Below are 16,235 nucleotides of genomic sequence, written 5' to 3'. Positions count from 1 at the left end.
CTACCTCAGCCTCCCAAGCAGCTGGCACCACAGGCACATGTCACCACACCAGGCTAATTTTTGTATTTTTTGTAGAGATGTGTTTTGCCATGTTGGCCAGGCTGGTCTTGAACTCCTGACCTCAAGTGATCTGCCCCAGCATTAGTGTCCTTGGGGACAGCCCACCCAGTTCCCAGTTCCTCTGTTTCATGTTCAGAATTCTCAGAATTCTTCTTTCCCTCTGCTACTGCACCCCACCTCCCAATCACGCTTGTACCTGGTTGCTCCATGGAGTCCCTTCACTTCCCAAAACCTGGACTCTAACCACAGCCCAGAGGGGTGCCAGGCCCTCTTCTTGCTCTTCAAGCTCCCAGGCCACTGGTCTTCTGGTCCCCCCGCCAGGAACGTGGTACCAGCCTGTAGCTTGGCCTCTCAGGGCTACTGGGTTGTCCTTTTCATTTTTAACCTTGTTCAGTTACAAAGATAAAATATGTTCAAGTGAAAAATGAATAGAAGGGAATCTCTGTGAACCAGTCCTCAAGTCCCCTCCTGGCCACATTGGACAAAGACACTGGCATAGACACACAAGACAGACGAGACATCTCGTTCTAGAACTCCAGATAGATGCCCATCATCCCTTTCTGTGGCTTCCCCTGCGTCCTTCTATACTGCTCCCCCCACTTCCCAGTGGCCTGCAATACGCAAAGCCATGCCCTCTCTTCACTCCTGCCAGGCTCCTTATCCGGTCACCCTTTCCAGCTGTCACCCTCCTTGTCATGTCCCACCCTCCCTAGCCCCCAATGCACAGGTCTTCTCTAGGCTGGTCTTCCCCCAGGAGATGCCCTTTCTAGGAGAGACTAGGCCAGAGCTCCAGCTGTCCTCTCCCGGGGGAGTTGCGCAAACAGCACCTATGTCTCCCAGCAACAGTGTGGAGCGACATGCAGGGAGTATTGTCAACCAAGGCAGCTCACCCGGGCCCCAGTGTCCAGAGCTTTTCTTGGGGTGGTTCGCAGAGCCATGCCGTGGTCACATGGCTAACCTCCGTCTCCAGCCCTCTGGAGGTCCAGCTGTTAGTGTAGACTATGGGGCACAGTCCCCAGCTCCCAGCCCCAGTGAGCCATGCTGCTGTCAGGCAGGATGTTCCAGGGGCTTAGCGATCCCTCCCAGGAGCCCTTGCTGCACAGCGCTCCACTCGGGTCACTCCCCGGGCCCTTTGGCTATATGGAACTCCATGGAGGAGGGGCAGGCCCAGAGCTCCACGTACTCCTGATAATGCATCTCAGCCCCCCGGGGGAACACTACACCGGTTCTCCAGGGGCTGCCAGTTCCCGGGGGGCTGCTCTAGCTTTACTCCCTTTGCTTAGTCACACACAAAAAAAATGACATCCTTTGGAGGAAGGAGGCCGGCGTCTCCCTCTGGAGGGGGACCTTACGCCAGGCAGATGTTGCTCAGCCCAGCTCTCACGGCCACTTCCGTGTGGCTCTCCCAGGTCATTGCCACCATCCCCACCAGTCAGCTCAAGTGCCTGAAGGAAGCTGGGCATGGGCCCGGGAAGGACGAGATGACCGACGAGGAGCTGGCCGAAGGCGAGGAAGAGATCGACCACGCCGAGCGGGAGCTCCGCAGGGGCCAGATCCTCTGGTTCCGGGGCCTGAACCGGATTCAGACGCAGGTAAGCCCCGCCTCGCTCTCGCCCTGGCACTTCCACCCCGAGAGGGTAGAGGCAAGCTGGCCATCAGCAGCCCAGAGCTGGCCGTCTGCACCCAACACAAAAATAGCTGCCAGTGTCCCCCTTGCCATTCCGGGGTGTGTCCGCTGATGGCTGTGGCACGGAGGTTGCCTCTCCCTGACACCTCCTTCAGAGCCCAGGCATCCCCCATAGCTAAAGGTGTGTGTGGGTGACTAATGGCTCTCTCAGAGGCACAGGCCAGCACTGTCCTCATCACTGCTGGGGCTCCCTTTACTTGGTGGGAACGGCCCCAGGTCATAGGCAAGTGACATTCTCGGGAAGACAGGCCCATTTCAAACAAACAGCCACCAGTGAGCTCAAGGTTCACTGGATGACACTGTAAATGCGATGGGGAGACTTCATTTGGGAAGTGGACTCTGGCCAGCGAGTTGGTCCTTTCTGCTCATCCAGATCACCAAGGGTTAGGGCTGGCCAAGACCAAGGGCGTCAGCTGTGTTCCTCTCTGAAATCAGATAGCCACCATTGCCACCAGTATCAGGCGCTTGCCAGAGCTACCCTGCTCCCTTGTTCCCATCTCCTCCCGGCCAACATTTTTGCCAGAATGCTCCAGACTCGCTGTGTCTCCACGCCCCTCCCTGGAACTCTCTTGTGATCCCACTACAGCCTGGCCTCTGCCCACCACTCCCCAGAAACGGCGCTCGCCTAGGTCTACAAGGCTCCCTTCCGGCTCCTGGGGTCGGGCTATCCCTGCATCGTTCCTGCCTGCTGTGGGCACTGCCTGGAGACTTGCTGTCCTCACCCGCCTGGCACCCCCACCTCCTGCTCAGCCCTCGCCCCACCCTGCTGTGGCCCTTGAGTGCTGAAAATCCTGGCCCGGGAGGAAGAAAGAGCCCATGGGGACCCCACCTGCGCCCTGGCCCCTCTCCCACTGCAGCCCCTGCAGCCTCTCCTTCGTGGCCTGCCCCTCCCCCAGCAGCCTCCAGAGGGCCACCCAGCATGCTTCACACTCCACCTCCTTCTGCAAGGCCTGGGCCACCGTCTCTCAGGTCACAGCCATCACTCCCTGCCCCTCCAGGCCCTGTCCAGGATCCCCAGTTGCAATGCCCCTGACGTGGAGCGACTGATTCTCCTCCCTGAGGTCCTGCCAGAGTAAGGACACCACTGCACACTTGGCTGCAGAGCCAGGGCCCGCCTAAGCCACCAGCCCCAGCTCAGGCTGAAATAGGCAGGGACTGAGGCCACACCCCTTCCCAGGATCTGTCACACGTCACCAAGGGCTTGTCCCAAGGAATCATCCACGCAACTTGCACAAAGCTGTTCTCAGTGCCCTGGGTCCTGTATTCCCTCCCAGTGGTCTCAAGGGCCTAGTCTCAAGGGACCCAGCCTCAGGGCAGCCCCACTCCCCGGGCCTCAGCCTCCTTTGCTTGCCTTGGCTCAGTTCAGCCCCTCCAACACCGCCCTCTGCAGTGGGACTGGTGGAGCCTCTCTCCATTGTCCTAAGGATGAAGTCCACGCTCCTGACCATGACCTTCAAGCCCCTGCCTCTCGGTGTCACCCCAACCTTCCTGCACCCCTGCACCCCTGGCTGCCTTTCCAATCATGCCCTCTGCCCGCCTGTGCCACTGCACCTCCCCAACTCCCGCTGCATCCCCTGAGGCCCTCATGCTTACAAAGCCCTCTCCGACTCCTCTCACTCACACAGGCTCCTTGCAAAACTTTCCAGAGCTACAGAGTCCCCAGAGACCACGATCATGCAAAGTTAGGTCAAGGGGCACCAAAGAACTCTACATTTAAAGAGCCCCCCAGGAGTCCAAGGGGCGTCTCCAACTGAGAACTGGGAGATGAGGCTGGCATCCTAGGCACCCAACACAGCGTAGCCTGGGAAGGATGTCTTAGGTCTGGACTCCGAACACTGTTACCTATGGCCTGGCCTGGTCAGAACACAGAGAGCCCCGGTGAGGAAGGAGAGCAGGCTTTGTCGCCAGATGGCCTGTGTCTCCCCTCCCGTGTGCAGGGGCTAATGCCTCAAGCACAATGCCTGGACAGGCCAGGGGTGCAGCACAGATAGTCTCTTCTCGATCCCTGCAATGTATTTCTGTGCTAAATCTTAAACACATCAAATGTTAGAAGCAGCACTCACATCTGCCCCAGTGCCCTCCTAGAGGCCCAACTGTGCCTTCTACGAGACCATGCCTATGAGCCCCCCAGCTGCCCCCACATGGGCTGTTGTGCTACAAAGCCCAGAGCCCAGAGCTGCCCAAGCCTGGAGTTGGGGGTGAGGACAGCAGGACCTTGCCCCTCGGCGGCCCACTTCACTCCTGCCGCTGCAGCCGAAGGCAACGTTAGCTTTTTCAGCAGCTGAGACAACAGCCCTGCCCTGACCTGAAGCATCAGTGGTGTCAGTGGTACCCTGACTACCTGTGTGTCTCCTGTCCTCTGTATGTGGGGGCCACTGCAGCCTGGCTAGTAGAAGCGGGTCCCATCGGTTAGAGTCTTAGAGTTCCAGGCTGTTTCAATTGTCGGTGCTCACAGAGACACGGGCTGGTGAGTCCCCTGCTTTACTTATGAGGAAACAGGGTGCACTCCTTCCCCTCAGCACAGCCGATCTGACTCTTCCATGGGTTCCTGACCCCCCATGGTTTTTCGCTTTGACTTTGTCACAACCAACTCACCATGTTTCTCAGGAATGCTGAACCAGTCGGTTCTTTTAGCCAGCTATGTAAGAGCATCTGCTCTCTTTGATTTGAAATACCTGCTTGAAAAATGGAGGTAAAGCTTGGGAGAAGCCCGTCAGGTTGTGCGTATGCCCCAAGCCAAGAAAAACATTTCCTAGGCAGCTGGCCCCAGGTTTCTGTGTTTTGGGAACCACAAAAATCGCTCCCCAGATTTTGGAGGCCGGCACACGCTTTTCTGTTGCTAAGTGAAGGGATTTTGTAACCTGCTCGCACCATGGTTCCATGCTAACATATCAAAGCACCAGATGGACAGGGTGTCATTCCAGAATAAAAGAGTCCTTCAAACCCAGAACATGTAGCTTTTTGAAGCGCTCATGACTCGGTCTGTCTTTTTTGCATCCCATAATAACCCAAAAAGAAGCTTCATTAGCGACTGGGCCTTGCTCCTGGCTCAGCTCTTGGGCTTCCAGGTATGGGGTGGTGGCAACTGTGGTATTGTCACTGATGTGGCTCTCCCACTGGGACACCGTCTGTAGCCAGGCCAGACCGATGCAAATCTGAGGCAGGAAAGGCATCTTTCCTATCCCTCATCACTTTTGCCGCAGCAAGAGTCCTCTCCTGAATCTAAACAGGAGATCCCCCTGCAAGCCACCACGACGCCATCACGTCAACCATCCTCCTTCCGTGCGCTGATATACTCAATATGCGTTCCTCACGGTCGCAGCCAGTGCCATGAGGTTCCCCTTGTGACAAGCGAGTGAGTGGGATGTGCTGGGCAGAAGGGGACTGGGCAGGCTGAGAAGAAGGAGGAGTCCTTTCCACAGCGTGTCAAGGGTTGAACTGGCGTACATCCTCATTTTGGCTGGTGCAGGGGGAGTCTGAACACTCAAGCTGCCTTCTTCCACGAAGCCCTGACCCGTGTCAAGACACCCAGGTGAACCTGGTGGCCACCACATAGCACTGCAGGGCTCGGGCTGGAGCAGGTAGCTTTGGGCTCCAGATAATGCACGCTGGCTTTGCTCTTCACATCATCTCCAGCAAGATGGACATGAGTCCCCATGCCAGCCAAGCGCAGGTCAGGAAATCCAAAGACACTGGGTCAAGGCCCTCCTGCAGGCCTCAGTTTCCCCAGCCTCGCTTCCCCTTCAAGTTGTAGGAAGCTGTAAGAGTGGGGACAAAGCGAAGCCATGGCTGCCAGTCGGTGGGAGAATCCCCTCCTCCGCTAGGTCCATTTTTCTGCTAAGGTTTCGAGGGGGCGCTCCCCCGCCCAGTCACTCGGATGAGCCACAGAAGCTGGCGGAGATGGGCAGGGGGGACAGAGCATGGAGCGCAAGTCCTCCGGGTTTAGAGGAAGCAGGGCTGCTTCTAATAGGAGCCTGTCATGTCCCTCAGGTGTGTTGGGGAGGAAAAAAAAGGTTGAGAACTATGAAGTACTTCCTGACAAGTGGCTTGCAAGGGGCATTTCTGACATGTTTGCAGTGTGCCCTGAATTGTGACCCCCTTCGCTTCCCAATCTCATGACCACTAAGCATCCGCTCAGCAAACCCTCTCTTGGTGGGTGGCACAGAGGCTGGCCTCAATCAGGGCCCTGTCCAAACATTGCCAGCTCCCAGTGAGCAGGGTGACCTGCTGAGGTCTTGCTGTCACCCTATGTGCCCAGTGGTGGCCCCTATCCTCGCCCAGCCCTCCCCTCCACGATAGCCTGGACAACAGTGCAAGCCAAACTTTATCTCATTTTCTCTCCCACAGATGGAGGTAGTGAGTACCTTCAAGAGAAGCGGTTCAGTTCAGGGTGCTGTGCGCCGGCGGTCTTCGGTCCTCAGCCAGCTTCATGACGTAACCAATCTTTCTACCCCTACTCACGCAATTCTCTCTGCTGCCAATCCCACCAGTGCTGCTGGGAGTGAGTCTTGACTTCCCTTTTCTCTCATAAATGGCATCTCTGGGGAAGAATAAGCCTCCCCAGCTCGGCCTTCTCTCTTTTCCAGTCTTGCATTCCGCTCACCGTGGCTTTTCTGTTCTTTCTTTACCGCCCTGTCCAGTCCTTCCCGCCCAGACGGTGTCTCTCGAAAGCCATATTCTTTTATGAAACGTATTCAACCCATGGCACTTCCGGGCCTCCCGTTCCTTGCTTTGTTTGGTTTTTGGGTTTATGTTTAGTGCTCCTTGTGCCATTGGTTCTCTTTTCTTGAACTTGTCTGCCTTTGCCGATGGTTCTTCATGAACTTGGGCCACTTCTGGGGGTGTCTGGTGTCAGGCTGGGGCCTTGCTCAGTGTTTAGTGGTGCAGCATCAGGGCAGCACGCGGGCTCAGGGCCGCCTTTCCGGGGCTGGAGGGGTGGTGGGTGCCTTTCCCACACTGTTTGCCACAGAAGAATCCAGCCCGCGTACCCAGGAACTGGAGCGGCGCTTCCAGCATCCTCCTTAAAGTGGTTTCCTAAGGATGCTGCTGTCGCCTGTCCCCAGGTGGGCTCAGTGCTGGCCAATCACTACTGCACAGGTGGCGCCTGCCCTGCAGGCCTTGCCCCAAGCCACTGGGTGTTAGAGGTGTCCCTAGAACTGGCGCTCAGAGGCCGGGCATGTGGCCAGGTGTTCCTGAAGTGCCTTCACTCTTTCCAAACGAGCCTCAGGATCAGGCCTTAACCCGATCCTTAACCCACACTCTCTCCTCCTTCCTCCGAGAAGCTGAGAGAAACCACTTTTCCTCAAGATGTTGCCACAAAAAGTTCCCACCACGTTGGTCACAGTTTAAAGAGAGCCCAGGGGCTATCCTAAAGAGGTAGAAACTTCCATAATTGCTCACATCTTTTTACAAAGACAAAGGGAAAGCCACTCTATCGCTGACCCCACCGCCCTGATGGGAGAGAATCCAGGGAACCCAGTGGGTCCAGCCAGGCAGCCTGCTTTTTCCAACAAACTCAAGAGAGTTTATACACCAAATAGTTAACCTTCACGCGTGGGCCCAGAGCCCTTGTCAGGATGGTTCTGTGCTACCTCTTTCCTTTCCTTCTAGCAAGCCCCCGAAGCGCTCCCCTCTGCCAGCATGGGAGTCCTTAACCACGCCTTTTTCCATCACAGACTCTTCCAGCTTGATTTCTTTTCTTTTCCTTTCTTTTTTTTTTTTTTTTTTTAGGAACTGGTGAGAGGTCCCTGGTGGGGATCACCCCTCCTCTTGAATAAGCTGTCGTTTTGGGCCACTCTGTCCTTTAAGGAAGGGAGGAGGGCCATCCTGTCCCCCTTGGGAACAGAGCACGTGTGCTCACACACACGCGCGCGCACACACACACACACACACTCACACACTCCTGCAAACCACAGGCCACGCACACCTCCAGCTTGCTCCACACTCATCATGGTGCCACCTACCCTGGTCACAAATATTGGCCAACACTGTGGCGGTTGGGCTGAAAAGCAGCTGGCGCCTCCAGTGCCCTAGATGTGGGCCCAGAGGGGCCTCGCCGTCACTCCACCCAGAGAGGCCGACAGGAGGCTCTGCCAAGTCAGTTAAGGCCAAAAATGGTTCGTGGCCTCCCAGCACCTTCCTTCCTGGGAGCTGAGGGGCAACAAGGGGCATGGCTGTGCCTCAGCCTCCCTCCCTCTTGACTTCCTCTGTATGTCTCTTTGCCATCTCTCTCTGTGCTTCCTGTCTGTCTGTCCATCTGCCCATTTGTTGAGTTAAGGGGAAGGCAGCCACCACGGCCCCGCTCCACGCGTTCCTCGAGCCTTCTCCACAGCTCTGGCCTCATCCCACCCCAGGACCAGCTCCTTGTCCCTCTCCAGGTCCAGCCCAGCCTCAGTGGGGCCTGCTGTCTCTTCTCCCTCTGGATTCCTCCCACTTCCTCCCTGGGGCGGCCTCTTGCTCCTCTCTTCCTTGGCTCCTAGCACTTCCTTCCTGCCTTCATTCCGTGGCCATCTGTCCCCCTCCTCCCCACCTCCGGAGCCTGGCAGTGCCGGGTAAGTAGAGTGGGAGAGACGCCACCCCTCCTGCTGTTCATGAGCTATTCCATGGGGGCCCTAAGTGGCGGATAGCCAGAAGGAGAGCAGCTGTCCCTTGCACACTATGTGCTCCAGCAGAAGGTGGGTGGCAGGGCCCTCTGAAGAGGCCCATCCCAGCTGAACACCAGCATCCCAGAAAGGACTCTGCCGTGGAGGAAGATGCTGGTTGGGGACCTGGCAACACCAAGGATGTGCCCACTTCTGGAAGCCACCCGGCAGAACCACCTCCTGCCATCATCACAGTGCAGCAGACTGGTTTAGAACTCAGAACCCAACCCCCACTCCACGCTTCAAGGACCCCAAGCAATCACCAAGCCTAGCACCCTCATCCTAGAGATCAGGGGAAGGAGGTTGTCCCCAAGGGCCAGGACCTGCCCTGGGTCCCATAAACAGCCAGGCCTGGCAGAGTGGGGACTAACACCAGTGCCCACCCTCTACTTGGAACTTTCTGGTGGATGAGAGATGCTCTGAAAGCTGCAACAGAGCTCCCCTAGACAAGAGGGCTGCCCCGACTAGGCCTGCAGGTGCGTCAAGTCACATGGTTTCCTAAGGCAAACCCACAGTTTCCCATCCTCTTTGCCTGCTCCAAGCCAGGCTGCCTTTCAGCCCACCAGGAGTCTGGGGCTTTTCTGGGCACTGGAGCTGCCTTTGTCCCAAGCCTTTACCAATGAGGACCTCAGGCCCTCCTGGGAGAAGGGCCAGGGGTTGGTACCATGACATCCCCTCACCCTGTGCCCCTGGGGCCAATGCAGGAAGTAGCAAGGGGGTGACTAGGAGGGGTCTAGAGATTCGGGATCGCTGGGGCTCAGTGCTCACACACTTGAGCCCTCCCCACCCTGTCTAACCTCCCATGCCTTTGCTGCTTCTGGACTCAGGAGTCCCAACATAGGCCCCGTCCCTCCTCTGCATGCATTGTCAGACTGTGCTGGCCACAACTTCTGATCCCCAGCTCCAGGCAGCCTCCACTGCCCCTCCCCTGCCCAGTCTGGTGACTAACCCGCACCACGCCTCAACTACCCACCCACACACCGAGGCCACAGAATCACTATCCCTATTGGGTGTCCATATTCTGGAGAGCTGGCCAGGGATAGCTGGTTCAGTTGCTCAGGTCTACCAAGGGTAGCAGGCCCAGGGGGCTACGTGTCTGCCCCTAGGAGGGACAGGAGGGTGCGCGATCATTTGGAAAGCCCCCCCAAAGCCACTCGAGAGGACTTTTATGTCTGTTTTCCACTAGGACACACAGACACACCCCAGCCACGCATCCAAAGTCTATCCTTCCGGCAGCGCCAACACCAGGCCTGTGTGAGATGCTTACTATTGGAGTCGTTCCTGAGATGCCACCTGACCTGGCCCAGTAAAGGGCAGGGGTTGGGCAGCAGGCCACGAGTCTGGTCCCATGTGGCCACCGGGGGTCCCTCAGGGCCATTTAGTTCTGGTTAATCATTAGCTGGAAACAGATCACAGCAGTTGCTTGGTTTTATTGGCTTTGGCAACATGAAAACCGTGTGGTCAAGGGGCCGAACCGGGCCGCATGAGTCCCAGGCTTTCCCTGGACACTCCTTTCCAGGGCCCAGGGCGACATGCTCACCACACTCACAGCCCCATGGTGGAAGGAGTCTTGTTTTCTGGAGTTTGCATTCTCAGAAAGATCATGTGCTTTGAGCCAAGCCTCCCTACCTGGTTTCTGGGAACGGTGTATTGGCATTTTTTTCTCAGATCTTTGACAGTCTGCACCCTGCCTCCATGCTGGAAGCAGTAGTAGCCCTCCCCCAGGAGCCCTGCCCTGCCCTAGGCTTTCCTGGAAACCTGGGCCCTACTACAGGGGAATGCCCTTCCAGGCAATTCCTAAAGTAGACACCAGAAGGCAGCCTAGGGCAGCCCGGAACCCCTGGTCCAAGGTCCTCCCCATCAGGTACTCCGAGTGTGGACTCCCAAGCTGGGAGCCAGGGCCAGAGACCTCCCAAGTTTAATTGGAGGTCCCGCACCTGGATTCAGCCAGTACAGAGGCAAGGGCTCAGCTGGGCCTTCCTCCTGGGTCCTCTTTAGTCCGAGCACCCAACAGGCCTGGGACTCGCCGCGCCCAGGTCAGTTTAGCTGCTCAGTGCTGACGTCAGGAGCACAGGCCTAGGCTCACACGGTCCTGGGCATGAGTGTGCACACAAGGTGGGAGGCAATTTTCATGAAACTTGCCAGCTGCAAGCAGTTCTGGCTTGCCAACACACACAGAACCATGTCTGTCATTTCCGTCCTTTGGTTCGACTCCTTGGGGAAAGAGCCAGCTGTGGAGTTTGCATTTTCATTTTTCCTAATTCAAGCATGTGACATCCCCATGGGGGAGAAAGGGGCCTTCCCCTTGCTCTTCCCCCACACAAGGAAGTGAGACCGAAGTCATCTTCTCCTCAGTGTTCAGGCTATCTGAGCTTGGCTTCTCATTGCCTGAGTTGACTGATGGTTCATATTGCCACAGGCTCTTGAGGACACCTTTGTCACTTTGAAAGCGGGGTTGTTTTGGGCCTGGAAACCCTAAAGTTCTTGGCGAGAAGATCCCCATGGGTCTCCCTGGCTGCTGTGTTCAGAATCTGCTCTAAATTCAAAGCTCAGATGCCTGGGGAGCTGACAGGTTCCTGCCTCCAGTGGAAGGTTCTGGACCAGTGGTTGGTGCTGAGCAATGGATAGGCAGGGAGGAAATCGACCAGAAGCATCGGAGCTCTGTGAACCGTAGTGACTGAGACTGAGCAGAGAGCATGGAGCCCCCTAGGCCAGCTGGTGCCCAGCACAGAGGCAGCAGGATAGGGCTTGTTTCTGCTTGAGGAATTAGAAAGAAGAGTGAGAAGGTATCAGGCACAGCTTCTGTCGTTTCCGTTGTCACTGCGGGTCAGGAGCCTTTGCTTTGATTGTTCTCTTTTCCTTTCCTTTTTCTACTCTTCTCGATCCTTCGCTTGTCTCCCTGCTTCTGCAGCCCTTCTTCACCCTCATCCTCCTCCCCAGCCCTGCACTGCAAACTCCAGCACTTGAAGGCTAAGCAGGGGCATGTCTCCCCATGTCCCCGTGTACATGGCGGGCACCTCCACTCCAGCTGGCTGGCAGTGGCATCGCACATGGCACTCCATACCTGCACCCCTTCTGCTTTGGCTCAGTGTGGCCAGGGATGGGCCTTGTCAGTCTGCAGAGTCACCGGCCCTGTGTAAGGCTCAGAACTGCTCATCCACGCAGGTCAGGAGCCCAGGCCAAGCCCACAGCACCCAGCGTGTCTCCTCTGGGCAGCTGGTAACAAACTGCCAGGGACAGCCTCTCTAAGGATGCGTACTTGAGCTAAGTTCAGAGGAAGGAGAAAGGCCAGCCAGGCAGCAGAAAGGGCAGGGGTCACGGCTCCGGGGAGCCCCTGCATGGGGCGTTCAGAAACAGCTCCAGCCAGCTGGGCATCGCAAAGTGGGCAAAGAGCCATGGTGATGGCCAAAGCCAGCACAGGAGACTGATGCCAGGCCGTGCAGGCCCCAGACATTCAGCCCCATCCACTGAGCCCCTGCTGGGTGCAGTGAGCCAGCCAGACAGACCCCTGCCCCAGGGAGATACCTTCCAGTGAAAGGCGGATGGAGGGGGCACTTGAAGGAAGGCGCAGAAGTGGGCACCGTGCTGCTGGGGGAGATAAGAGTGAGGGGAGCCTTCCCGGTGTGGGGTGTGGCCAGAGCAAAGGCCCCCAGGTGGGATGTGCTGGAGGCTGAGGGGTAAAAGAGGGCAGAGTGAGAGAGACCGGGGCAGGCTCTGAGGGCCACAGCCAGTGGAGGGCTTGTAGCCGGGGAGACCAAGACACAGTCTGGTTTTTGGGCTGCCATGCTAAGGGCATGGAGGGGTGGGGACGAAGGGCAGGTTCTGGATGGCGTTTGAAGGGAGCCACGGGGCTGGGGCCAGGGGTTTGGGCCTGCTAAGTTTGAGACCCAGCTTAGACGCCTAAGTCTGGAGCTGGAGCCGAGAGGCTGTTAGCCGGCAGATGGAATGGAAGGCAGAGGGCCAGAAGAGAGTACCTAGACCCAGAGGAAAGGCCCTCGGGTGTCAGGGATGGAAGAGGAGGAGGGGCTGGAGCAGTGTCGGACAGCGCTGCGGGACTGTGAGGTGTAAAGGACTGTGGCCTCTCAGGGCCATCAGCCATGATGGGGAACGGAGAAGTGTGGCAGAGGGAGACAGCAGGAGGACACAAGGAGGTGGGGACACACAGTGGGGAGCCACCTCGCCTCACCCTCCCTGAAGAATGCTTTCTTTTCCTTTCTTTTTAAATTCTCCTACAGTGAAATGGGCTTTTGGGGGTACAGTTCAATGAATTTCCACACAGTCAGGACGCGGGCCAGTTCCATCGCCTACTGGAAGGTTTGGAGCCAGATGGGGAACCAAGAGTCTGACTCGGCAGCCAGAGAGAGCTCAGAAACTCCAGCTGGAGAAGGGACAGGAAGGATAGAGGGCTTTGCTGGTGGGGGTTGGGGTCCCAAGGGGACCCCAGGACCCCAGGCAGGACATAGCAGCAGCAATGGAGGTGGGGAGAGGCTCAGATGTGGAAGATGCTTTTGAGTTAGGGTAGTGACCAGAGGACTCGCGGATGTCTGGTGCATAGGGTCAGGGCGTCAAAGTGCCTCTGAGGTTTGGCCAGAGCCCTGCCCTGGGAAGGCTGCTGGTGGGCAGAGTTCAGCTGGAGCACTGATAAGAGTCCTCCTTGGGCCTCCTGCAATTTGAGAGGTCCTTTAGGCGTCGAAGGGGGGACACCTGGGAGGCAGTCAGGGCAGAAGTCTGGCAGTCCAGGAAAAGGTGGACGTGGTGCAGCTGGTATCTGCAGTATTTACGGTGACCTGATGGTCTATAAACAGCCTTGGGGGCCATGAGATTCCTTTGGGAGCAGTAGAGGGGGGCGCGTCCTGGGTTGGGAGTAGAGCAGGAGGTGGTGCTGGAGCCTGACATGAGGACAGAGTGAACCCAGGCTGGTGGAAGGAGGGCATCCTCGAGCACCCAGGTAGGAGTGCAGCCCTCTGGGATGGGCCTCTCTTAGAAATGTTTGCTGCTTTCCATTGAATCAATCTCCCAGGAATTGACTGCATCCTTCAGGGTTGGGTGGGCTGAAAACACCCTACCCTAAGACCAACACCAAAACATTGTTTAATGGCCCAGGATTAGAATGCAGGGAAAATAGAGCCTGGAGAAAGCTGACTCACTGTCAGCTGTAACAGACTCACCAGGACTCCAGCCAAGCTTAGCACCCCCGAACAGCAGAATGTTGAGGGGCAGCCCTTCCATCCTGCAGTGGTTCACTCAGTCACTTGTGCATTCCCCAAGTGTCTGCTGAGCAGCTGCTCTGGGCCAGGCTCTGGTGTTAAGCCACAAACAAGGCAGATGCCATCCGGGAGGGGCACGCTGGAGCAGCCGGTGGGACCGGAGTAGCAGTAGCAGCAGAAACCCACCCTGGAAGGAAGGACTGGCTCCGTGGCCTGGCTGCCCTTTGTGGAGGTCTTTGGAGTTGAGCCAGGTGCTGTGAGACCTGTGCATAGGTTTGAGCAGGGGCCTGACCTGATCACATGGCCCAGGTCTGAATGAGGCCACCAGCTCAGCGAGGAGAAGGGTGTGGCCAAGGTCACCTGGTGTACTGCCAGCAATCTCACCCCACACAGCCCTGGGGTCAAGGCCTGCAGCGTTCTGTCCTTTTTGTGACTTGACGGGCATGGGCAACAGCTGGAGTAGGCAATGTCCCAGGCAGCTTCCATACCACAATCCTGTACCAGAAAAGGCCTAAATAATGAGGCAACATCTGCATTGGCTACGAAAAGTGAATTCTGTTTCTTTTCATTAAAAATGTCAAATTATTCTCAATTTCTGTGTTACCTCTAATTCAGAAACCAGTCTGGAGATAAAGGCCTGAGTGAGAATAGCTGACCATCTGCCGAATCCAGAGAAAATCCTAACCAGATTTCAGATAGGGTGCTAGAAAATCCCAATGTGGAGCTTTTTGGCTTACTTTTATTATTATTATTATTTTAAATAGGAACGGGGAGTATCACTCTGTTGCCCAGGTTGTTCTCGAACACCTGGTCTCAAGCGATCAGCCCACCTCAGCCTCCCAAAGTGCTGCAATTGCAGCCGTGGACCACCAAACCTGGCCCTGGCTCACTTTTTGCACTGGAGAGGTGATGAGGTTGGCATCATTTCAACTGTTCAGGAGCACTGTGCTTTGCCTAGCTGAGCCCCTGCAGGGCTGAAAGAAAGTCACTGAAAAAAGGTGATTCATTGTCTAAACTAGGGGGCGGCTAACTTTTCCTACACAGAGCTAGAGAGGAAATATTTTTAGCTTTCCAGGCCTGGTCTCTGCTGCCGTGACACAACTGTGCCCTTAAACCAGTAAAACTTTATTAACCAAAACTAGCAGAGAGCTGGGGTTAGCCCTTGAGTAAGCCCTGACACCTTGTCTAAATCCAGAAAAGCAAATCCTAAATAGAACCTTGGCCCCGGAAATGCTTCAGAACTCCTAATGTGTCCACCTGCTCACATAGGGAGGGGTGGACAGGTGTTGGATGAACCCCAGGGTCTGCCTGGAAGCTCAGCGCTCTGTCTGCTGCCCCCTATAGGGACGGCAGTACAAGGTGGGCCAGCTACCATTGGCGGCTGTGCTGACGCTGGCCTGTGCGAGGCCAGGCAGAGGTCTCCCCATCAACTCCTGGCTTCTAGAAGCAGGAAGGAGCCCAGGCTGAGGGGCCAGGGAGCAAAGAGAGGCAGCAAGGACTTGAGTGCGTGAGGCAAGGTGGAGAAGCCAGAGGAGGGAAGAGCTCATTCTTGGAGCAGTGCCCTGCTGGAGGGTCAGAGGGCTTCAGAGGTGCCATGAGCTCAGTTGGGGGCAGAGGGCCACTGTGCTGGGGGAGTCTGGGGCACAGCGGGAGCTCTTTCCTGCAGGGAGTTCTGCTCATCTGAGGTCTGCTAACTCCTGTGGGGAGGGACCGCCAGGGAACAACACAGAGCGAAGCCCTGGGGGGCGGTGGAGACGCAAGTTTCGGAATGTCTGACTGGAAGATGGAGGAGGAGACGGGAGAGAGGACGGGGGAGGGAGGCCAGAGGAGCAGGGGCACCAGATTGAACCAGACCCAGTCGGACTCGGGGGCTATGAGGAGGCCACAGGGGCATCTGAGCAGAGACAGGCTCTAGTGGGTGCAAATCAAAAGTGTGGCCGTTTTCGTCTCAAATACCTCCAGCTGGGGACTGCTGGGCTCTCTGGCCTGGAGCTCTGAGTACAGGCCTGGGCCACAGTTCCTGGTTATAGCCAGATGGGCCCCAGCACTGTGGCCAGGGCGGAGAGGTATGGACAGAGAGGAAGAGAGACAGAGCCAAGCCAGAGCTCTGGGGCACACAGGGCCAGAAGAGAGGACAGTGGAGGAGACGGGGCCAGAGCAGCTAGTGAGGTGGAAGAGGGCCAGGCAGGGGCAATGGCAGGAAGCCATGAGAAGTTTCCAGAAAGAGGGATGATCATCTGTGTTGAGTGCCCTGAGGAATCAAATAAGACGAAGATGCAGAAGTGGACAGCGCAGTTAGCTGCAGGGAGACTCTGGGCGTGGCAGGTCCCGGCTCCAGCCATGGGAGCTGGGGGATGGAGGGAGACCCATGCGAGAAAGGCCGGCAGTGCCCATAGGCTGGGAACTTGCTTATACTAGCAGGTACTTCGGACTTTCTGGTAAGATCGAGAAGAGAGCCCACTCACCAGCATTCTCTCCTTTTCAAATCGTCTTTCTTTTCTACCAAATTGGAATTCAGATTGGGCAGAGACCCCGGAGGTCACCGAAGCCAGTCGTCCCCCCGGGACAGGGAATTGGGAGGTCGCAGCCACGAGCCTAGTGCAGCACTCTGGAGTTCCAGAATACCTGCCCAGCTCAGCC

At 56.9% G+C, this 16,235-nt stretch overlaps 1 protein-coding gene across 6 annotated transcripts in view; it reads left to right on the top strand.

The window, feature by feature from the left end:
* Window positions 1–16,235, top strand: part of ATP2B3 (ATPase, Ca++ transporting, plasma membrane 3) — a 45,468-nt gene that overhangs the window by 27,697 nt on the left and 1,536 nt on the right. For 3 of the 6 annotated variants that reach the window (XM_011955851.1, XM_011955853.1, XM_011955850.1), the window contains one exon: window positions 1,470–1,652. In XM_011955851.1, coding sequence (XP_011811241.1) covers window positions 1,470–1,652 — 183 coding nt within the window. Of the gene's footprint in view, window positions 1–1,469; window positions 1,653–6,094; window positions 6,249–16,235 lie in introns of all 6 variants that reach the window. The other 3 variants (XM_011955854.1, XM_011955849.1, XM_011955848.1) reach the window with 3 other exon arrangements.

Source organism: Colobus angolensis, unplaced genomic scaffold (assembly GCF_000951035.1).
Source record: "Colobus angolensis palliatus isolate OR3802 unplaced genomic scaffold, Cang.pa_1.0 Scaffold402, whole genome shotgun sequence".
In the NCBI taxonomy this organism is placed as follows: domain Eukaryota; kingdom Metazoa; phylum Chordata; class Mammalia; order Primates; family Cercopithecidae; genus Colobus; species Colobus angolensis.
Note: the sequence above shows the minus strand (reverse complement) of the source record. Positions and strands in the feature narration are given on the sequence as shown.